Genomic DNA, 26,783 nt, shown 5'->3' on the forward strand with positions numbered 1-26,783 from the left:
TTATTATATGAGCTTTAATTTAATACATTTGTCGACTACAATAATTATAATATTTTTTGCTCATTAGTTGTAATTTATTTTCGAGCTCGCCCAATCCAATCCCCTTGAACACTCTTTCTTTCTTTCTCTCCCTACGGGTTCTGGGTTTTGTCAATTAATTTATTTTTTTACCCTAATTTCAGCAGTTGTTTTTAAGAAAGAAAGTTAAGTGAAATACAATAGATAATTTTCCTATATGAGAGAAAGCGCGAGATTGAGCGAAACCACCGAAAAGGTTCAAGAATAAAACATAATCTTAAAACACCTTATTTCTCATAATAATAGTTTATATAAAGTTTAAATATTTTCGCTTAAGATTAAAAATCTAAGTCTAATTGCTTTTCACTCGACCACATTCAATTGATTTAACTGACTATAAAAGAGGTAGGTATTAATTTAAGTCTGTACCTTTAAAAAATAGGTTACACATTTTACATATTGCAAAACATATTATTTTGCATCATAAATTGATAAATAATAAAAATCATAATTTTGAGAAAAATATTTGAGAAAATTACACTCATATATAATATAGTATTTAAAAATAGATTTCAGCTACCTATAAGATAAATAGCTATTATGAAACGAGTTTTATTTATTAGTTTTACAAGACTTGTAACATACCATTTATTAAACAATAAAATATTATATTAAAATTGTCTGGTTTATTACTAAAATGGCACTAAAAATTCAATAGCTCTTGAAAATATATTTATAAAATCATATTCTTAATTAATTAAATATTCAATAGTTAAAAGAAATTGCTATTTTTTTCACTAGACTACTTTTTATAAAATTAAAATCGCATTAGTTATTTTTTCGTTAATATATAATGTTTAAGAAAACTAATAAATCGTCGATATTAATTCTACTTATTTTATTTAGTTTGTTATTTTCAATTGTGCTTAGTTTTATATTAACTATAGTCCACTTATTTTTGATAATGTGGATTCTTCATTTTGGTGAAACCATAAAACTCTAAATACAGCCATGGCCATAATAATTGGGCCCCTTTAAAATGGTGTGTAGCTCTTTACAAGTGCAAAGTCTGACCGAAATATTTTAGCAGCTAATTTAAACCTTAATTCTAAGAACAATACAAAGAAATTTATTATTTTTAATTGTTCATTTGAGCTTTATAAAAGGATTGCAGGTCTAATTGTTCAGTCAAGTGACCGTTATGTTCAGTTGCGTGATTTGCCGTTATAATTTTTTTAATTGAATAATTTAGTTTTAATATTATATAAACATTTAAAAGGGCGAATATAATTTTATTGCATATTATTGACTGAATATATCAGAAATTAATTAACACATTATTGTTCACAACACGCTGTTCAAAATGTTTTAAAACGGTTCAATGGATGTGATTCTTGTAAATAAAAGTCAAGATCAACTGCCCCTTAAAAATAATCGAAAAATGTCTTTAAAGCTGGCTGCTGAAGTCTCTACAAGCGGGGGGCCATCGTTGAGAATAAATCTCAACAATGTGGGACTCGGGTAGTGGTTTATAGAAACGAGTGGGCCCAAAAATCTGAAGATTGGGAGAAAGTCATTAAGTCCGATGAATCCAACTTCTAGGTAGTTTTAAACTAAAATATTAAAAATTGTATTTATTAAAAAAATTCTTAAGCAATAATTTTTTTAAATAATTATACATTTTTAACATTTTTTTAAGTTTTTGCGACTTCTTGTATAGTACACATGCATCGAAGAGCTGGAAAAGAATATCTAACTGATCGCGTAGTACTTAAAGTCAAATATAATGGCGGAAGCATTATGGTCTAGGGTTGCGAGGGTAGTATGAATAGTGACATTTATATTTGAATGTTGGAATACACTTTAATGGATTACTACTGGAAAATATTTCAAAGCACAGACCACACTACCATCCGATTCAAGAAAGAAAACTCCATGCCATACTACAAAATGTTTGGCGCTTTTAGAATGGCCTACATAGTCATCAGACCAAAATATTATAGAAAATTTATGGGCAAAATTAAACGAAAAGATTGCCCAACATAATTGCAAATCCAAAATTGAGCTGCGAGAAAAATTGCAGATTGAATGGAGAAAATTAGTTGACAGTTAGCCAAAAAGGGTTGCAGCTATAATTAAAGCTAACGATAGGACGACTAAATATTAAAAATAAGCAATGGTGAAAGAGTGATTATTTTAGTTAATTATTAAGATTTTTATTATTATTTTTTAAATAACTGAAAATAAAGCGCATAACTATTTTATATTTTAAGCCTATTATTCGAAATTAACTTAAAAAAAACTATTTTGCTACTTTATTTATATATAAATATATATGTATGTACATATACACCTATGTCTGCCACAACAAGCAGATGACTTGAGGTAATTAATATATTTTAAATATAAATACCAGTTTATATATATTAATCAATAACCTCATAGTTAGAAGTAGCTGGTAAAAAATGTTCAACAAACTTTAAGATTAGTGACATATAAAAGGAAATTATTTATAAATAAAAAATTTATTTTAAAAGATTTGTTTGTATATTATAACAAATTTCGAATAGTCTTAACTATGGCACAAATCTTCTTTTAAAAAAATGCAAAATACTTTCTTATTTATGGCTTCTTTAATTAGCGTCTATATCACAACAGGACTTTCACTGTTGATTATCCTTAACATTTTTTTCTACACAATAAAATTATCTCGAACGCTCTCTGTCTTTAATTTATAAAAGCAAGTTTTTTCAAGCACTCTTCATCTCGCACGCATGCAAAATATTTGCAAACAGGTGTTTAATTTTTATACGTCACAAATAAAAATTTATGGCCCATTTGTATAAAATATGGTATACTAATTAATTTCGTTCGTTTAATTTATGACGACTATATAAAAAAAATATTCGGAGGTCTCCGCTTTGATCGATGTTAATTAATCGCTTATAATCTGTTCCATTATGTATTAGTAATGTCACAGAGAAAGTGTTTATTTCGACATATGTTTGAACAACGATTGTTCTCTTCGTCACGGAACATCTTCATACGAAACAATCCGAAATCGCGGGATTCGAACCGACAATTCCCCATTGTGAACGGAGCTTTATCGCGGTACACACCGTGAACTGCGGCAGCGATAAATCTTAATCGCGTTGCGCGATTGTTTCAATACCTATTTTAGCTAACAATCGCTCGATTATTTCATATCCGCGTTTTAAGACGATATTGAATGACTACATAAAATATAATACTTACGATTCCAGCATTAAATTTTTACGTAACTCTTTTCTCGTTGTTACAAACTCACGAAACGCGTGCTATGATGATGAATGAAGACTGAAGATCACCCCACTCAATTATATCGTACATCTCAAATTTAAACATAATCTAACACAGTATTTATAGTAGTAATATCAATGCTAATTAAACTTATAGTAATAATACTAATCGATTTTTCACTACAGAAAACAAATACAAAGCCTAGTTACCAAATAAACAAATTTTACGAAATTATGTTAAAACATATGAATAAATTGATTTATAAATATTTGAAAAAAAATATTTTACTGAATTCATAGTTCAAGAACAAAATCAAATTGTACTATTATAATTATATCTAAACTACGAATTCTGCGAATACGATCTATATTTACTATACATATATTTATGTTAGTTTTATTATATAAATAACTTTGCAAGATTTTTAAACTATATGTACCTAATAACTGTTAATAATATACTACACTAAAACCTTGTTTTTCATTATGTTAAAAAACAATTATACAATGGTTATAGTACTGCAATTATATATTTTAATGAATACATAAATAAATTTAACAAACTATCACTAACATAATACGCACTTCGTAATTGATTATTTTACTTATTCTATACCGACAAACGTGTTTATTAAGAATTTTATTACTATAATAAAATACAGTGCCCGTTTCCTGTATAGAAATATAAGAGGTCAATAATTCCATACCAATGCTTAATATTTGCTAATGTTTTAATTTTAAGTACAAATACCAAATTGTGTCACTCTCTTTGTAAAATATTATTAAACTTACATCTTTCTCTATTTTCTTTCAATATTATTAACGCTTTATTATTAGTTAGTTATTGTAAATTTATTTTTCTTTCTTGTAACCTACAACTTTTACAGGTCTTAGTCTAACTACTCTAACTCACAATTACTTTCAACCGATCATAGTTCAGCGCTATGATATTCCGGTTTTTAGATTTTCAATTCATCGTTGAGGTAATCATTTTATCTTTTATGTTCGTCCTTTTAACCTATTTTACTATTGTTTATATTTAATTAACGTTTTAGGTGCTTTGAATGCTTTTGAGCACCTGCTTATTATTCGAGATCCGAGTAAGTGCAGCTCCCTTTTTTCTGCTAATATTTGTATCTTAATTTTTAATTTTACTTTACAAATTTATATTTATACCTAAGAATTTGAAGTCTTCAATTTTTTTTACGTATCGCGTTTTACCATAACCGCTGGTTTTATTGTAGGTGAGCCAATCATGTATTCTGTTTTGGATCCATTTAATCCGTACTTAGCTGCTTTATGTACAATTTGTACATACTATTTAAACGTGTAGTTTACTTTGGATTCCAGACGATGAGCTGAAGCAGATGATGCGAAGAGAGAAGCGGCGGCTTCTGCAATCCTCGAAGGTCTAAAATTAGATCGATTAGATAGTTCAAGTTTAAGAGCTCTTGAAGTGCCTAAAGTCACCGTTAGTTGCCCACGTTCCTGTATTTACACCCATAGTCTCCTTCACACGAGATGTTGTCTTCCGCCACTTTTGCTAGAGCAGCTAATAAATAAAGTGGAGTTTTCTGTTAAACAGATTGCTGTTGGCCGCCCGATCAGATTACAAACGTGTTATCTTTTCTGAATGCGTTTGCGATGAATACCATTATTTTTTCTGATGCATGGTAATTTGGCTATTCTTTAAAAAATGTAATTTTAACTTTGTAAGCCGGGCTTATGATTTTATAGTGTAATATTTAAATTATCAAACTGGTAAATTTGGCTAAAAGCTTTTCGACCTTTTTTAAACTTGTCGATTTTTCCTGACGTATTGAGCTCCAAAGTAGATGTTAGTAGTTGTGTCAGAGTAAATTTCTGAAGAAGTGATCGCCGAATTTATATTTTTAGTTCCCTTGAAAAGTTATTTTGGTTTTCACCCCTTTCGGTGAAACGGCCAATTGCAAAAAGGTTGTTTTTAAAAAAACATATTGCCGTTGGTCACTAGAGCAGATTACGAACGGCTATTTGGGTGGCAATATCAAATGCACGTAATTCAGCTCATTCTCCCAAAAAGGTTTTAATACCATAGTATGTTATTTTAACAAAGAAACATTTTTTGTTTTTAAACCCTACTTTTTTATTTTATTTCTTTAATTATTGGTACTACACTGGAACGCTAACGACTGTCATATATCAACAGGTGTACTATAATTTTAATTGCTTAACACATTTTATTACTACCGCTTTATTTTATGTTACAAAGGGGCAACGATTTTTAATTAATGTATTATTATAATGCTAATGAGAAGTTGTCTTTCAATCATATCTTAAAACAAAAATGTGTTATATTACCAAAATAAAACAAAATAACTAAATGCATATCATTCATTAATACGAGCAATATATTGTACAATAATTACAGATGAGATTTTAGATAGAATAGAGCAGAACCAGAAGCATAATGTGTGAAAATCAATATATTATCTATTACCAATATATCTAGCCTTTGAGTATATTAAAATGTAATATGTGATAATTCAACATAATATAATAAACTCAATAATACATATATCAGACTTTACACATTACTAATAATTATTATTTACGAAGTTAATTAAGAGGCTTTCTAAAATAGGTATATAAAAAGCTTTTAAGGTGACATTTCGATCAACGGCAAAACAATGAAAAATACACACTACATGTGCGATTTCTCTTCGGTGAAATTTCTTCCATATGTTACATTACAACAATGTCATGTCATTGCATGTCATACATGAGCGCATCAAAATTCGTCATACTTCCCCCCGTAATTACATCTCGCACATTTCCTCGTCGCATGTTCGAACAATAACGAATCGGTGAAAGTAACAGCACTTTATGGAATTGACACTGATCTATTATGTGAATACTAGGCATTGATTCATCTCCGATTGCGAGCAACGCGAAAAAAAACGACCGTCCCATAATACACGTACATTTTACAGAGCAACACGAGCGAATCTATAAATAGTCGTTGTGCGAATTGATATCACGAAGAAAATGTGTGTGTGTATGTATAATATAAACAACAAAAAATGTTCCATTAAACGTATCGGTGCAAAAACTTGCGACCGCAAGTATACAGTAACTTTTCTCACAATCAGCTGAAGCTGCCGACAAACTAACATAACACATATTTCTTAACCCATTTCCGAACAACAGACCGCAAATTGTTATCGGTGGAAGCAAAACCGGCTGTGTCTTAAAAGCAATGCACTTTATAGAATACACGTTAGTGTTCACACGATAATGTTGTTTTAAACAAAAGGCATTTAAAAATTGCTTAATTCACCACGCGATTATGCAAAAGCGTAAAAACTACTTTTGACATGTTATTTATAATGTAAGGAACTTATAAATCTAATGTGTGAATTTGTCGGCTCACATAAAATTTTAAGTAACTTCAATTACAATAAAAAAATATTTACAAACACCACAATTAAGTTTACAATTTAAAATGACTAAAAATTGATTCAAAGTATTTACTATAATTAAATTAACAATGATTTTCCACTTTTTTTAACGTTTTTATATCTGCATTTCTTATTAACAATATTAAAAAATTGTTTATAGTAATGTGTGTAAACTTGTTATTAGTAATGTATAGAATATATCATCATTTCGGGAGATCCTCAAGGATACCTGGGCTCATCCCGTTATTTATTAATGACATAAATACGGCACTTTTATTTTATATGCAAATGATTTAAAATTGTTGCGCACTACTTCTCTCTACAAAGTGATTTAAATTCTAGATGAAGATTGTTTTTCGTCTACCGCCTGCCTTTTAGTTTTGGAAAGTGCCATACTGTGTCATTTTTTCGATCCTGTTCGCTAAGTTTATTCCTACGATCTCCATAGAAACAATTTTGAAAGCAAGTGTAGATTCTCTCTATACGTAAACGACGTCTGCAATAAATCTTCCAAGATGCTCGGCTTTGTAATGAGGAAAGTTTTTACTTTGACAATCCGTCAGTTATTTGTGTGCCTCTATGACACTTTAGTTAGCAGCATTCTTGAATCAGGATCTATAATTTGTAATTCCCGAAAAAACAAAACTCCCTCTTAATAGAAATTTTTCAGAAATGATTCTTGAGATACCTTTAAGAGGATATTTTATTATTATCTGCTCTCGTATCTCAGCACATTTCTTTTAGGAGCGTAAGGACACAATTCACTGAATTCTTGCAGAAAAAATATAAATAAGTATAATTTGTTTGTGTAATATTTTTCTCTTACTTGTATTACATTTTTTGTTTATTGTAATAATACTATGTATTGCTTTTTGACCATAGTGACTTGTTATTTCAAGATGGTTTTAATTTCATTTAAATAAATAAAGATAAATATTTTTCTAAATATACTTTCATAATAAGCTGACTTTCATATTAAGCTAATTCATATTTTTCAAGCTATTCAAGTCTGTTTTTTTTATCTGCAACAATTATTTTGCTTAATGACAAAATATATTTAATTACATACACAAGCACAAACTGTACAAGTTATAAAATTACTTATTTTAATGTTTGAGAACCCTAGGGGTGTGACTTCGTACCCAGTGCGACGCTTAGTGGTACTTATTTGGAGTTTTATTGCATTATATTTACAATTTTTGCGACAGATGATAAATGGCGAGATGGTTCTTCGAGCGGTGGCGGAGAAACTGGCGGAGGAATGATGTCAGTAGATGATCTCCGGAGTTCTGATTGGTGTGGCAGCAACAGTATATTCTCCGAGTGGTGGTGGAGAAACTGGCGGTGGATGTATGCGCCAATGATCGTTTGTTTTCCGCGGGCGGCGGGAGTCTGCTAGTCTCTTTTTAAGTATCTGCCGGATTCTGCGAGTGACTGCCCTCTCCCCATCGAAATCTATGCTTAAGTATCCAGAGTTGCAAAGCTTTCTGATCAATCATAATTATGCAGCGATCATCCAGCCAATTGCTACGATCGCTTCTTAGAACGGCGATATAGGTATATGCTTGATGGGCATTGTCCAAGGTCGTACTGAATTGCAACGATAATCTTGTGGATCCGGTGGTTTATTATATCTTTAACAGTTTCGCAACAAATAAATATTCTCTCAATGACGGAGAATATTTACTGTAATTAATGAGGGTTGTGTGGTCCCAATCCTTTTCGCTATTGTCTTGTTTCGTTGTAGATGGATGATCATTTTGGTCACAGTAAATTAACGCAAGTTTTGAGACAAAGACCCTTTCAAACGTTGTCATCTATGTGCGGTCGCCATATTATCAATAACAGATTTTAAATCATGACTTAATTGTACATATAAATACTTATATTGCATCAGTAGCGATTATTTAATAGCGAGTAAAATTCTAGTTTGTAAATATGAATTGGTATAAGCCACATAAATTAAAATCTATAGATCATAAAATAACAAAATATACTTTACCACTTAACATTGTGTTAGATGGTAAAGTGAAAATTATTTTCTCTTGGAAAAAAACGCAAAATTGATTATTCTTATACTCTTAAAACGACTAATACAAAAATTTATATAGAGCCTTTTTTGTTAAAAAATAAAATTGTACTAATATTTTTAAATGCTTTATAACCACTGCATTATTATTCTACATGAAAAAAGATGCGTCTGTGCCAAATGTTTGAAAATATGCATGTTTTCTTGTAAGATTTTAATAGAGATAGGAAGTATTTGAATGGCATTTAATTTCTTACGATTTTCTTAAATACTTTAATCAACCTTATCTTTGCTTTGATAGTATCGAGAATTGGCATATTTTAAAAATGTATGGGCGCTTTCAACAGAGGTTATGCCATAAAATTTGCCAGTCAAAGAACTTCAATCATGTTTTCTCAATTATTCAAATAGGTTTTTCTTAATAATTCAAAGAGATATTTTGAGTTTGTTCAAAATATTAAAAATGTAAAGTACCATCAGCTGTTATGTGCATATTTTCATTACGATTAGCCATATATTCTATCGTAACTCGATCGAAGTAAATCGATCCGTTCTAGTCCTTTATAATATATCATCATTCTATTGAAGTTTGTTGTATATAACGATCATCTAGTTCTCTGTTTATTGATAATATAAGGATATGTAAAATAATTTACTATAATGTTTCAATCTCATACTACATATTACACATATTATTTTAATTATTAAAAATTCTAAAAAACACTGAAACGTGAAAATATAAATTCTCATATTGAGAAACCAAAATGGCATTCTTAACACATCAATGAGATAAATGTGTATTAATTAAAATAACTATGATAATAAATATATTAAAATGCATAAATAAATCTTTAAACCAAACTGATGCATTTCAAGCACGATACTAAAAAAACTAATTACAGATTTTGCATGATGCTGTAATTTTAATATTATTTTAACGCTATAAGTTCAATTTTATATAATTAATCATCATAAACGCTACAAGTTTAATTTTATTAAATTAATCATCATAAACCTTAATAAAAATTGAATATGCAGTGATATGTTGAGTTTTATATTACAAAGAAGTGAAAACAGACATTTGACCGTAGGTTTCTGGTAACGTATTAAGCCGAGAATTTTTTTAAACTGCAAATAATTATAAAACTGTGATTAGAACTAATAAATATCAGACTAGAACCATATATTTAAAATAACTGCCTTCTACTCATCCGACGTTAAATATTGTTATCATTATAAATACTATTCATATTCATAATATATTGCAATAAAATTAACTATATAACGTTACGCAATAACTGTATTATATTACATATATAACAACATAATCTCTAAACGTTTCACAAAATCGTTTAATACAATAACTCATTGTGCCATTGTTGTCATCGCTTAATTTATAGTTTAATTTTGTCGTATTGTGTGTGCGATACGTAGAAAGTCATAATCGTATGATATTATTTCCGCTAGTGATATAACGTTTTGCTTTATTTTTACGAAACGAAAAAAAGTCAAATTTGCTCATGCTAACACATCAATTTAACGATATAAAAGTTAACTGTTAGCAGTATGAATGAGGCAAGGAAAAAACAAATCGAACATAGACATATTATACACTATATGCGGTTAGACAATTTTATATTTGAGCCGATTCACACGCGATTGAAAATCGATAAATTGGGTTAAATGCTTAATTTTCAAACAAAAATAAAAGCTCGTAAATTTTGTTTAGACTATAAAATACTTTCTCTTGTGCTATGCATATAATTAAATTAATAAAAGCTACTAAATTTCGACCTAATGGGTGATTGTAAATTATCCATCTGTCACTATTTGTGCCGCGGAAAAAAATATCAAAAGAGACCCATTGAATTCATGAAATTGCCCTGCAGATATATTACTTTACTGTGGAATCTCAGATTTGGACGATATACAGTATGACTATAAAATATAGATAATGATTTTCAAATCTTAAATAATGATAAAAACACTTTTGATAAAAAAAAATAAACGGTATTCTTTTACTACGATTCTTCTTTAAATTGTATTCTAAGAAAAGGATATAATTTTTTTTTTAATTATATAATAATAAATATTTTTTGCCTACCCTGTATATAGAACATTCGCATTAAGCTATTAATCGCCAATAGATCTAACGTCCGATTGGTCTTGGTCGTTTTCAAATTAATCGGAACATTAAGATTTAGGGTGTTGATCATCAACGCAATGGGTGTTCTTCGGAAGGCTGTAAATTATTGCCGATAATTACCCCTTAGTCGGATAATAGTGAACAAAAAAATGTATAAGAGATTTGTAAGTACGTTTTAAGTGTCATGTACCTTGAGAAATTAATGGCGGCAATCAGGACATTAGCGGTAACATTTTCGTTATCTTAAAATATGAAAGGTAAACATCGCCGGATAACGGTTTCGGTAAGAAAAGAATTCGCACAAAATTCGACTCACGTCGCGAAAGGTTTTATTTAGTGGTTTTTTATCGACGTATCTTATAAAATGATTCAATTTATAAGACGTTTTCGTCTGAGTATAATTTCACAGTAGTATTGGTAATAATATCGTTGACATTTTATTATTGGAATTAACCGTAATTACAAAAAAATATGTTAAATTATTTTAATATTTGTAATAAGTTATGTATAGGTAAAATACTAAAATATCTAATAAAAACGTATGTTTAAAATTTATATAATTATTTATATTATAAATAATTAAATTATATTTTAATGTTATTCTAAGTTTCAAAATATTAAAGTACTTATATATTTGAGAAAATATTTAAAGACAATACGAATTAAGAATTATTCATGGGACTTTTTCTCAGAGTATTTGCCATCTGACTAATTTAAACGGTCGAAAATGACTCGTCGAAATTGCTCTTGAACTCCATTGTAAAAATTTTGATTCAATTCAACGTCGCCAACATAATTAACCGATTCGCTATGCTAATTTGAAAAACGAATTACCATTTATATTATGTGCAAGATGCAATGACCTCTGACTGTTTTAATATGATGCTGTTTCGTCTGGCCTCTTGGGTTTAATAAGTAACCACATAACTCTCAAGATTAATTATTTAAAATATTTAATGAATGATCATATTACCGGATTATTTTATTTTAAATTGTCATAAAATTCACAGACATATAATTTAATATATAATCCACACAATTAAACAATTTTTAAGAGAAGTGAAGAAAACTCAAGGCAAGAATGTGTTTAGTGACATATTTTATATTGTAATAAACTTATAATATCATCACTATCTAAATATAATATTTGCGTAAAAATTAATCAAACTTCATAGTCAAAAATAACCTTAAAGGTTAACGTGTTTTTAATTATCATATAAAATAACTACATGAAAAAAACTTATTTTACCGTAGGAATGTAATAAAATTAATTGAGGTTTTTCATTACAACTATAATTAGCTAATAATAAATAAATTTAGTATTTTTAATTTAAATAGGTGAAATCTGTAGTTTTGCAATGAACTGCAGTTTATCTATTAAAATTGTAAAAAATATATTTCATATGAAAATACGTACTGGTTTTTTTACACATGATATTCTTGTTATAAAAAATACAGGTCAATTTGAAGTGGCTAAATACAAGTTAACACGTTCCTGCCTTAGGGTTTTTTTGTGAATGATCATAGGATTTGTAAAATATAAGCATATAATTTGTAAAGCATGTGCCTGTTATAAATTTAATAATATATTTAATGAGTCTCGATACGGTTTTATTAAACTATATTATTTCAGCACTTTGATAGTACCTTAATTCTCTAAATGGGTTATGTAAGAATTTGGCTAAATAATATTGGCCTTTGAGGAGCAAGACAGTAATAAAAGTTTAAAAAAAGTCGTCGTAAAACTCTCATTGCATCATCCAAAAATAATATATATAAATTCATTATCAGTTGATCCAGTTTTTTTACTGCCTTAAAAATTAAAATTATAAGAAGACTTATAATAGACCCTATATATAATTTTAAGGCTCATTATTTGCTGCCTCTTTTTGAAAAATATTGCTTACTAAAAACAATTTTAGCTTGACATTAAGAGATTCGATTAAAATATAGTTGCGATATATTTTTCCAGTCTTTGTTATTATCTATATCCTATTTTTACATTTAATTTTAATTTTTTTTTAAATATATATAGCTATATGTTGAAAGTTCCTAGAGATTTTTTTATAATAAATTATAAAAGCAAAGCAACATTAAATGATTAGTCAATACCTAGTTATTACTTAAGAATTTTTATGAAGTCTAAAATTTTTTTAAAAGTTGTATGTCGCCATAAAGCTATTTTTTTATGAAAATCAATGATGGCGTATAGGATTTATAAGTGTAATTGAAGCTTACAACTATCAATTTAGAGCAGCCTATAATTTTACTAGCACCACGAATAAATTATATTTTTATTTGTATATACTAATGAAAATATATTTTCAATACTAATACACGTTCACTGTACCATATACAAAAAAAAATATGTTTATTTAAACAGTAATATATGTGTATAAATAATATTGTTTTATAGACAATTATATTTTTATAAAGATTTAGTACATCAATATAATTATTAAGAAAATAATAAAATAAAATTGACAATTACTTATTTACAATAATATAAAATCATAAAATAAAACAATCTTTAAACAATAATATTTAATAATAAATATTTCTTTACAAAAATTGCAATGTTGTATATTTTATATGCTATGATCTTTTATTAATTTATTTTTGAATAATGTATATTATTTTATATTTCAATAAAATCTAAAAAAACATTTTCACATGTATATCTACTAATAAAAATATAATTTTTGTATATTTTATATAATATATACCGAATCATCCGTTTGTAAACAAACACAGTTTTACCAACACTGAGAAATGCAATTTTTCATTAATTATTTAGTAAAACATATCAAATATCTAACTGAATTAGTGAAATTATACTTATACTAGTAAAATAAAAATAAAATGGATTCACTGTTCATTGTGAAATGGCTTTAAACGAACTTTAATTGTTTTTTTATTAGTCTATACTATATATGTTATATATTTAAGCACTTATATTATAATTTGAAATAAATAATAAAATTAAATATTCACCTGGCGCTCTTCCTTGGGCGGTGGCAGGCCACAATGGGGCAGTGCCCAGCGCCACCAATACCGCCCACCACCATGTCATCACACCTAGACCTAAAAATAAAAATACTGCACGTTAAAAAATAAATTCACAAAACACATACTAGTTAAAACTAAGCAATAGCAATTTAAAATAATTTTAATCATCACACTCATCCGCTAATATCGTTAATTGGTACATGCAGCGCATCAACATTTAGATAAAATCTTTACAGATGTTATCCCATACAACACGCCATTGTTATTACCATATCACACCGATTCCCACACGATCTACAATAGAAAGTGATACAACGAGAATAGGTCAATTTAACGCGTCAAAAAAATAAGCACGTAAAAGTTTACTTGAATTACGTGTAATAATGTATGAAAAAAATATCAAAAACGACAATTGACAGCTATCAAATTTTTCTGTGTAAAAGCGTGCTTTTAGCGTGATTTATAAACTGGTATTTTAATGTAAGCGTCTGGTAAATTGATGTATTAAATCTTGTCGAATGTGTTCATCCGTTTTGTAGTATAATCGAGAAACGAGCCTGAGATTGATGATACTTTAGATTTGGATCAAAGGTTAAATCGGTGAAGGAACTACCGGAACTAGACACGACACAAATAAACTATTCAATTTAGAGACGGTTAATAATATATAGATATTTTTATGATACAACAAAGTATAATCGCAATTAAATATAACTCAGTTTTGGTATTAACAATGTAATAAATAATAATCGAGTCATCTTATAGATGCTGTTGTGGATATTACACAAAAACCACATTCCTGTCAGTTGAGAATAGATAAACGCATTAATGCGATATAATTAATCATTTTGCTCTAGCTTTCAATGGAAGCTATAAAGATAGACGTGATTTATAGTGCACCTGATTTCATTATTAAATCAACGGTACACAGTGTTTTGTAATTTTTTAGTAATAATATATTTAGGTATCTATTACGTCTTAATTAAATATTTGTAAAATAAAATCAACTTTGGTTTTAAATATTTAAATGGTACTAATAAAAAATATTTTATTTATAAAGTGTTTCTGATTTATCTATATTTTTGCTTTCCTGATAAAATGTATTTACTCTCAGAAGGGATTCTCTAAGAAGTTGTTTATAATCTAATATTTTTTCAATCTGATATAATATATTAATTTAATACATATTTATTTATGTCATATTTTTTTACATATCAATACAACTTAACTATACATATATAATATAAATTCTAAATTATGCAAAAAATAAACCTAAAAAATAACCTTAAGCTTTCTACTGTTTGATTCTTATAAACTAATCTAGTTAATAAAATTAAATTTATACTAGTGTAAATATAATTTCACTGAAAAATACACATTCACTATAAAGTTGCAAAACGTCTATTTAATATTCAAATCCAAACCTTAGCTCAAAGTATTCACCAAACCTAATAAAAGATTTAATACTAACTATAGTTGTTGAACTTTCATTAGATTAATTCAGTTAAGTTAGGTTTGGGTTTGAACAGCTAACAGACATTTTAGAGCGGCATATAATTTCACTAGCACCTATCAGTGAAATTCAATTTTTTCAAGTAAAAATATATCATAATATATGCATCGGTGATTTTTTTATGCTGTCACTGTAACAAATTTAATAAAAAAAGTTTAAGTAATATTTAACAAAAATAAAAAATCGTTCTTAAAATATTATCTGCGTTATTTCGGAAATTTATGTAACTTAAAAAAGTACTATTGCTGTTTGCAAATATATATCTACTGGTAAAAATGTATTTTTTATCATTTTATTTAAACGTTTAGTATCTTTGTACAATTTTTTATGAAATTTCAGATTAGTTTTTAAATCAATCTGATTGTCTTCAGAACAACGTGGACCAGAAACAAATATATAAAAAATACAATCTAGTTTATTGGGTCAGTAATTAGATTAAATGCTTAAAGAAAAAAAAATAATAATAGATAAATTGACAGTTTTTAGTTATCAAAAATTAAATCAAATGTTAATTATTACAAAAGGGTCTATTTTTAATAATTTAAACGTTCGAGAAAATCTTTTATAAAATATTTGTACATTAAATTCACATATGTGACTGAACTATAAATATATTTTTTTTTAAATTGTTGCTATGACAAAGAATATATCTAAGTTACTGGTCATTGATAAATATTAACCAGCATTATTTTTTCTGTAAATTTTAATCATATTATATAAAAAAAAATACTTTTTTCTTATTTAAAATATTAAAAGCAAGAAAAAACGAATATCAAAAGCCTTTTAATTTAAATTGTTGCAATTCTTTTATTTATTATGTAATTAATTTATTTGTTATTACTCGTAATGGGGTGCTATAAAAAAGTTATATCAATGGAAATTATTATTTAAAATACATTAAAATATACCATAATTTCCCTAATAACACATAAGTCATACACCTTTATTTTATGCTTCAGTTTATTTGCTTTATAATTCCAAACCAACCACAAAATCATAAAAAATGACAAAGCATAATTCACTTTATTGTGCGTCTGGCATTACAAATTACCGCGAAAAGCATTGGCGCCTGAAATTCTTTGCAATAAGGATTATGTTTGCTGATTATTATAATTATCTTCTTGTAAGTTCGACGACTTTGATTCATTTTTTACAATAAAACAAACAATTACAATATGACCTTGAGTGCGTCCAAATATCGATCTCATCACGCGTCACTATACGGAATGATTGCAACCGCAGCATCCGTCATATTCCAATGATGTTTGTTTTCAAAAAAAATTAGAGACGGTTTAAAGTGAAAGTCTCGAATGAGTAAAATGGCATTGCTAATACTATGTTAATCATATTTACAATGCGAAGGCGCAACGCCGTTTTTACACAGTGGCTGGGCAAAGCGAAACACTGTAATTTTTAACGGTACGCCGATGGACTCGTTACGGGTCTCGGGGTAGACAACTTTAATTAAAAATAATCAATCAAATTTTACATAGTATGCGTCTAAGGAGGTCATACAAGAAAAGAAATTGGCAATCGGGGCCTGAAACCGAAAGTTGAGTGCCTGAGGTAAACACATGATGAAGTACTTTTTTTCAAACAAAGACTTCTCAGACTTTTGTTTAACCTTTTTTACATATATATAGAAAGCGATACATTTAATTTGGCTGTGACGAGAAATATAACTTACAACCTATTGACAACATTATTTATATTCCTTATTTGAAATATAATAATATAAAGACATGAACATTTATATATTAACAACATAACAACGAGTATCGGATGAGGTTTCTAAACAGACGATGCATTTTAGTTTTATAGCTTTTATAGTGAGCATTGTGTGTATGTGTATACGAATCAAAATGTTCGCTTTCGAATGATTTATATGAAAATACCGACATTGGATGCATGCATTATATTGTGGCTTAACTTACTTTCTAAAATCTGTCATTTCACCTAATGGACCATTAAAAATTATATCACTAAACCAAAGCGTTTAACCGCAGAGAGAGTGAAACTGTGTGTGCATTAAGAGATATAAACATTGATAATTACTTTAATATAAATGTATAGGATGAACCGGATTTTGGATAAGGAACTTTACCATTGCACAATAGTTTTTATTATGTGATTGAAGAGAAAGCGTCGTTATTATTACATATTAACAGAGCAAGCATTAAATTGAGATGCGTGATCACGCAAGGTCTGAACCTCTATAGTTGCAGTCTCGTCAGACCTTGGCCTTGGGGTTGGACCTGATTAGTGAAAGTAACATTGCCACTTTGCATATATACGTAGGCCGTGGGAACCTGCACCAATCGATATACTATTACCGCACAATTTGATAAGTAAAAATTGAACGATTATATTGATAAAGTATAAATCATTCATTGATGATATTAAAGTCCATATAAATCTTTAAATATCAATCATCAATTCGTCACCGGATGCTAAAAAAATACACGTATGATGAATGATTGATCGAAGACATCTTGCCGTCGAAAGGTCAATTACTAGGTTCATCTACCCGAGTTATAAGCTTGTGTACTCGTTCGAAATGGGAAATTGTGAAAACGACATGACTTCAGACATGCACCATCAATCAGTTCGAATATCGTTGCATCGACGTGACGCAGAACAAGGAGCCAAAGAGTGCCGAATGTTGATTTATTTTGATTGAACTTTGCGGTCGAAGAGACCCTAGCTTCCGACCACCGATGATGGATTAAGGTCTTCGGCTGTCTGCCCACTTTCTTTTGCCGAGACTGCGACCATTACTCAAGTCGCGGCTTGAAAAAAACTAAGGCAATTATGTCAGTCACATCATCACACAAAAAATGGCCATAAATTTTTACGATCAATTTTCAATAATCGCCTCCACAATGAAGACATCTGGATGTTTGTGACGAATGTTATTGCACTTGACATTAACGCCTTTATGATTAATAATAATAACTTAAAATATATTTTAATTGTTATAAAATAACAATTTTAATTTATAAACATAAATTTAAATAAATAATAGTACCTAAAATACTACGCTTAAATATTTACCGGCTATAAACGCGTCGATTACCGTTTAATAGTCACTTGAAAACACAACCGCGACCTTTTCAATTTATAATATTTACATACATTAAAAAGTTAATTTAACGCAAACATGCTCACGCCTTGAAATCGTTTAACCGAAATCACGATCGTTATAAATTAGTCTCATTCGCAACGGAATATTTACAAATACAAATAGTATATGGTTTAGAAACGAAAGTATGACTCGTCTTTCTCGTATTGACGAAATAAAAAGAAACGGTCTTCGTTTCGTCGCAATCACCATAAATTACCTCCCAGAGGGTATTACAACTCGAAGCCCGATCAATTCGTGGGTCGTTATTCGTGCATTAATAATAAATCCGTTGTCTAATTCCCATCATTCAACCGATGCGCAATTGAAGTCATCGAAATTATGTCAGTGAGCTAAGTGTAACTTGCGAAAGACGCTCACACTTATATGAATGAAAGAATGTCACGACTAATGGAGAGCAAGATCTTGATGTTTTTAGCAATAAAACAACTGTATTTGTGCTAATATAACATTAAAAGATAATCGAAACATTATTATAGATAATTAATCAAATAAAATATCGGTTTAATAGCTTTTGTATGGGAAAAGACATCAACGATCAGTTAAGCGCGAAACCTGCACAAAAAAAGAATACATTCAATTCGCATTAAACTTTTTTATCTGTAATATAAACATCTTATTAACACAATTCGCACATTATTATAAAAATTCCTATTGTTTAATGTAAATATGACAAATAAAAAATGAGGTAATAATAACAATGATATCAATAGTAACGTGCATCTTGCATTGGACTTTTTTTCACATTAATACAATGCGCTAAATCATATAAATCAACATTATTATTGAAAATAGTGATAGCAACAAAATATAATATTTTAAATAAATAATGTTATAAAATATTTAAAGTGTGCTAAGAAAAAATAGCGTTTTAGTCAATATTATTCATTTATAGCAATTTTTATTTAATTTTTAATTTTTTCCTTAAAAAAATTATCATGAATATATAAAATGCGTTTATTTATTAACAAACGCATTTTATATATTTATGAAACTTAATTTTATGTTATTATGTTAAGTGTATTAATAATAAAAATATGTATAAAAATATTACATAATTTTATTATTAATATAAAATTAAATGTAATATGTTTCGATAAAATTTTTTTTTGTTGTTATAGTAACGATTATATATAATAGAATAAATATTTATTATTTCATAAAATATTTAAGTGCAAATAAAATGCAATTATTATAAACATTTAAAAAAAAAGGGATAAAAAAATCTTCTATTTCTCTATTGTGTTAATTATTTTTTAATAATTCTTAATAAACTATATATTTACTTTTAATTTATTTTGCAATTTTTTTATTAAATCTTACGTTGTAACTTGACAGGTGTAAGCCAAATGCGTTACAACGGGGTAAATCTGTATTAACTGAGTAAGTCAATCAGATATAATGAATACTAAAAAAGTAATAACCATCAGACTGAAAGACTGGAAAATCGGTGACATTTAAATAGTTATGTGTAATATAATTTACAAACAATAGATGTCATTACAGTTGGGGCCGGATTTTTTTATAAAAGCGCATTTTTTTTATAAATAAAAATACGACTGCCGCTGCCGGGGCTCGAACCCGCAACCTCAGAGTTAATAGTCTGAAACGTTACGGACTATGCTATTACGTCCTTAATTAATACATCACAGCTAAAAATCAGATCTATATTGAATCATAAAAACCTATTTAACAATTATATAAAAAAAATTTAAATAATTTCACTGTCTTTATTAATTTTTAATAAAGACTACATTATTTAATATATATTAAGTGTATGATCTTGAGTCCAAAAACAATGTAAACGCTTCAAAATTTAATTATAAAATAATAAAAATCTGGTTCATTTAACAAAAATGCTTTCCTCTGTATCTATAAGCTCATTTTAATTTTCGTAATATTAATATTTAGTAATAATTTAAAGTCATATCGCACTTTTTCAAAATTTCCATAATTTTTTTGCTACGTATAAAATTAAATTTTCTTAAATACTATTTATTTTGGTAATTAATCAAATCTTTAATTACAAAAAAAAATTTACCTTATTAAAAAAATTAACAAATTATTTTTAAAAAACATTAAATCGGTACATAAAAATTGAGTTCATAAACATATAAATAGCTTTTTAATATTATTCCAATCAAAGACTTTATGTATCATTAAAAAAATGATCTGGTTATTTGCACCTACCATAGGTACGAATTAATGGCTATTATTTGCATCTACTATAAGTACAAAACGTCCATTTACTGTTTAAACCCAAACATAACGTAATAAAAGTTCTAAAACTAATTATAGTTTTTAAGCATCCATTTGATTAATTGGTTTAGTTTAGGTTTGGATTTAAACAGGATGTGCAAATAGCCATATCTTAAAAAAATGTAGGTGTCATTTGACTGATTTTAAAATAAACTTTTTTGTCAGGCTTATATTAGTAAATACAGCAAAAATATGAAACGAATAAAACTAAAATATTGCTAGAATTATAATATTTGCAAACAAATTGAATAAATGATCATTTATTTATACAAATTTATTTTTGCCCCTATTATGTAAATTAGCGTATTAAAATAAGATGTTCAAAATATAAAGGATTAACTCGATGAGTTTATGTAAGATAAAAGATAAGAAATTTATTGCTTGTAAAAGTGTTTTAGAATAATAAAAATTAATTAAATTCCAAGATTTAATAATCATTCTATACACAAAGTAATACCAATTGACACAAATGATCGATTAATATTAAGGGAAACTACGAATGATTATTTACAAAACATTTGATTAGGGTATTTGCAGTCGTATATCTGCCAAAATACCGTATTATTAAATAATGTTAAGTGTATAAATAACTACGATTAATGAAGATTGGGTGATACTACGAATAGGTTTATGAAACATTTAATCAATATATGAACTTGAATTACTCTAATGTAAGGCTTAAAGAAAGAGGTATATGCAGTTGAATACCTCCCAAAAAAATGCGTTTAACATGCATCAAATGGGCCAATATACACAAAAACTAGACAGTTCTAAATTACAAAAGAGTTATGCACTCTTATACGAGTAAAATTAATTTATACAGGTAAGATGAAGTGCATTAAGTTTGCCATCAAAGTGGCGAAAAATTCTCAAAATAAAATTATCTTTGAGTGCTTATAATATTTCAGAATGAAATATATTTACTTTTTCTACGGAAAGTAAAGATGAACAACTCATAGATTAAAATTTCTATGGCAACTTCATTAATGTTTCTGCACCCTATTATTGGGCGAGAATAGTTTTTTATAAAATTTTATAAAATTTAAGTAAGCTTATTGTAGATCTCTATAGCAAAATAAATTAATACATTGATATTTTTCTAAATATTAGCGAAAAAGTAAAGAATATCCATTTTATATAATCCGTTACTAAATAAAATATCACATTCAAGTAAAAGCAAAAAATACATGAATAAAAATGCGTTCTACTAAATAATAAATCAATTTGACTCATCATAAAAAAAATCTCAATGACACGCTTCAATTAAGTGTTGTCAATGAGAATCGGCCGATCAAAAAATATTTTACCTATAGTGGTACCACTAAAAATTAATCACGTTCTACACAAAAAATAAAACCAAAAGTTTATCCATTCCCTAAATAGCATCCGGCCGAGTCATGCCTTTATTTTGTATGTCTTTTTTACATTTAATTTGCGCTATGTGCATTGTTTCGCTTAGGAAAGGGGCGTGCTCGATTTAACTACAAATTGTCCCAGAATTTCAATTATCTGCGATGAATTGTGAGGGGAGACGTGACCACCAAGCTCCCAACAATGAGATGACGCCAACCAGCAACGACACGCCGTATCGTGGCCGACTTGGCCCACATACACCGGGCAATAAAACACGACACGGTCGATATTTAATCCTCAACACTCACTTTTACTATTATTATACGGACGTGAATCTTATCCGAAGCCGACATGTTTATTGTCGACGTGGACCTGCAGGGTCGTTCCGCGTCACGTTAACATCAACCGAAGATTCTTCCACGGCAGTTAATATTATAGTCATTTCTCTATATGGTAAGAATTGTGTTCTAACCATTATGATTATTAAAATTAAAAATAACAATATTACTGTACCGTAATCGTAGATGTAAAGAACCTAATACTATCGATGAAATCCTTACTTCGAATCATTTTTTTTTCACTCAACTGTATATGTATTCAGAACATAATTTAATATGGCATATGTTTTGCTTAAGTGTAAACTGAAGCATACGCTATAGTCCTTAGTAGTAGTTTGGATGTACTACCAAATTTTGAATGGCCCACCTTCAAATTGTGATGCCTAATCTAAGAAAGCATTTTTGAAATTTCAGTAGACTAGGATAGTAACAAAAAATATAAAATAGCACATATTTAAAGAAAATTTTAGACATACGAAACAAACTGAGTATATAAAACAGAGATTAGATCAGAGACCGTGTATGACGGTAAAACTTGGACTAAAATGCAAAGTTATGAATATAAGCTAGAATGCTTTGAAATACAAATGCCAAGAAATATAGCATAACTGGCCAATTTATAAAATGTCTCATACAAAAGATAAATGAACCAAAAACTAGAGAACCTAATCAGTCAGGAGACGCGGTACTATAAGTGCTAAAGATTTCGATGGGCGAGTCATCGCTTATACCTAAGGGCAGACCAAAAAAATGGATAGATTGTGTCAAAGAGGATTGGAAGAGGGCATTCAAATAATATTTGAGGATTGGAAAGTACTGATGAAGGACAGTGTGCGGTGGAGACAAATTGTCGAAGAGGACAAGACTCGATTCAGATTATAAAATTCACAAAAAATAAAAATATATATTTAAACAGACTTAATATTATATTATACACTCCAGATAAATTTCTATATTTAATATCATAAATAAATTATTACTATGTATTTTATTTGCAAGGCGTATTAGATCAGTTTACATATATCATATAGTTTTTTTATATGTAGATAATATTTCGTTTGATATTATAATTACAACCATTTACAAGATACAAATTACGACCTCATGAATATGCAATTATGTTGATTCAAACGTTTAATTGCCGGCTGTTCGATTCAATACTAAATCTTCTAAAGCTTTTCAAAATGCGTCATATCCATTATACGTGTATCCTTTCGCCGCGTGTCTGTGTAATAAAGTCAATGATTTTAAACCCATCATTCGAGAGCTCACAATTTATTAACTTAAACGTTTCGGGGTGGTCCAAGCATTGAAGCTGTAATTATTAACATGTTTTGTACACGGGGGTATATTATTTGGTTTTTTATTGTTATTGCACGTACAAGAAAGAAACTTAATTAATATACGTATAATGTATTATAACGTCACAGTTGAATTGCTTTTTAATGTGATCGAAACACTGATCGAGATAAATACAAAATAAGGCTAATGAATGTCGATTGCTTAATTAAACAATTAATTAAGTTAAATATAGTTGTTAAATAACGGGGACTGATTCTTTTGACTGCCATTCATTAGCATAGTTTATGCATAGTAATGTGATCATCAGATCATTTATAAAGTAAACTTTTTATGTGTGTAAGTATTGTAAACACATATAAAAAAAATGATATGTGTTTAATAAAAAATATTTTTATATGAGGTATTATAAAATAGCAATAAAGTTAATAAAACTTTATAAGACTCGATTTATTATACATATATATATATATTATATTAATCTAATAAAAAAATATTAATTATTTGTCAATTAATTAACTAATCCCAATAATGTTACTTTTGTATTAATAGATTAGAAACCAATAGGAATTTAATATATTAAAATTGCATCTAGTTTCTCGTGTTTTAAAGAAAGTCAACTTTAAATAAAATATTTTCCTTAAAGATCAATTCAACAAACCTCGATAAAAAACTTTTCCGTATCTTTTTTTAAACTTAGAACTGAATATATAATATATTTTTTAACAAAATATACATGACATATATTTGATTATGTATTTCTAATAGGTAGCAGTGAGAAAGTTATTTACACATTTATATAATAATAAATGTAAAAATTATACAAAAATTATGAAAACCGATCGAAAGCTCTTTTAAAAAATGAGAAGAATTAATATGTGACTGATTATTCTTGCATTACTAAGCAAAAAACGATTTAAAAAAGCAATGGTAATTTCAAAAACATTGCTTTAAAAATAAGCAAATTGTTAAACGTTTTTAGCTTTTTCTTTAAACCTATCTCAGCAAATAATACAATTTAAAGTTATGAACCAGAAATACATGCTGTTTACAATATATTTGTAAAATTACGTATCATTAAAAACATAATCATACGGAAAAGAAACAAGTTATAGAAAAAAAATTATAATGTAATTTTTTAATAAAAATAAATAATCTACTTGAATATTTATTAAAAAAAAATTTCTTGAAAACTAAAATGTTAATATTTAATCTATTTTAACACAATTTAGCTTCACAAAGATAAAATAAAAAATATATATAAATATAAAATATTAGCACTAGCTTTAATAAGCAAAATAAATACAATAACATTATACTTTACTTAAATGTATATATAAGCTTTTTTTACTTTTTTCTATTAGATCTCCTAAAATATTGTAGATTTTTTGATTTTTTTAATTGTAGCTTTTGTGAAATTATTGTTTTTTATAAAAAACAATAAATTAAATCTATTGAAATATAATATTTATTTATTACACATAAATATAAAGCGTTTTAGCCTTTATATTTCTATTCATATTTGTTATTGCTTATTTTTGTATAAAAAGTGCTACAAAAATAATTAATATATTTTTTTTAATTGTTGTTTTTGTTATATTATAATTTGATATATTTTATATAATATTAATAATTTCCTGAAGGACGACGACGAATAGTACGCATATGTATGCACATAAAAAAATCCACAAAAACCGAATAATGTATAATTAATATGTAAAATTTAATAAAAGAAAAATGTTAAAATGAATTATTAAAACATACTAATACAAAAGAGTAGTAAAATATATCAAAGCAATAAAACGCTTAATTTTTTCCGATAATTTACTTTAAATTCAATATAAAATAATGATAAATAAATGACAACAGAAACAATTTAAAAAAATACGTATAATTAACTCACTCCCAGTTATAACTAACAAATTAACAAATGTGTATAATTTAACTCACTACACAAAGGATAAAGCATTGAAAAACTGCGTAATCGCTATATTCAATTCCAAAAAGGAGAAACCAACGCTTAGTAGAAAATATAGCATCGAACAATTTAAAATTGAAGACGTGGCAACACAGTATAAACAAAAAATAAAAGAGAGTTTCCATAACTACAATAAAACAAACAAGAAAAACCTGAGGCATATTTGAATTATTGTAAAAATGTTACGTCAGCCGCAAAATTGTCATACAGCAATCATTATTAGAATCAGAAATAGAAACAAGGAATGGTTTGATACAGAATGCCAAGAAACACCTAAAGAGAAAACATGGTATATAAAATAATGCACCAAATAAATAATTTATTAGCATCTGTTAAAAACTTAAAATTACTACGCAGGGAGGAAAAAATATAAAACATATTTAAATACATGAAGAAATATACAGGGAAAAATAATGCTTAGATAGAGTAATGAAAATAGATTATTTTACTGTTAAATTCCATGTATAAATATAATGAAGGCACCGTGGTAACTGAAATAACAAAGATCTTAGACAGATGAATGGAGCCTGTTATAGGATATAGAGAGGAGCTCAAAAAAAACATAAAACACAATTGGTGGTGAAGTAAATAAGGCACTAATGCGTCTTAAAAATAATAAGTAACTAGTTACAGACAACTTTTCTGCATATATGCTAAAATGAGGTAAGAATATTCTTCTGCAACACATACACAAAATTTTAAAACATACTTGCCAATATTAAAATATTTAATATAAATATTATATAAATATTTTTATATATAATACGCATTAACAATTTAGTTAAACATAATTTACGCTTATAAAATCTAAGCAAATTGTATTTATATTTTTTTAAATATAATCGACTAAAATCAGTAAAATTTTAATCTTATCTTTGTATAAAAAATTATGTTATTCAATCTTATCTAAAATAAGCTTACCGGTTAAAACATTAGTATAAATTAAGGTGTTACATAACGGAATCTTTGATTGCCACTCAT

General features: G+C 27.5%; 1 protein-coding gene across 1 annotated transcript in view; it reads right to left on the bottom strand.

Annotated features, from left to right (window-relative positions):
* Positions 1–26,783, bottom strand: part of Sb (serine proteinase stubble) — a 131,837-nt gene that overhangs the window by 57,444 nt on the left and 47,610 nt on the right. The window contains exon 2 of the mRNA XM_088200034.1: positions 13,906–13,995. Coding sequence (XP_088056160.1) covers positions 13,906–13,995 — 90 coding nt within the window. The remainder of the gene's footprint in view (positions 1–13,905; positions 13,996–26,783) is intronic.

This window comes from Plectrocnemia conspersa, unplaced genomic scaffold (assembly GCF_051122295.1).
Source record: "Plectrocnemia conspersa isolate PC_06_02 unplaced genomic scaffold, ASM5112229v1 ptg000012l, whole genome shotgun sequence".
Classification (NCBI taxonomy): domain Eukaryota; kingdom Metazoa; phylum Arthropoda; class Insecta; order Trichoptera; family Polycentropodidae; genus Plectrocnemia; species Plectrocnemia conspersa.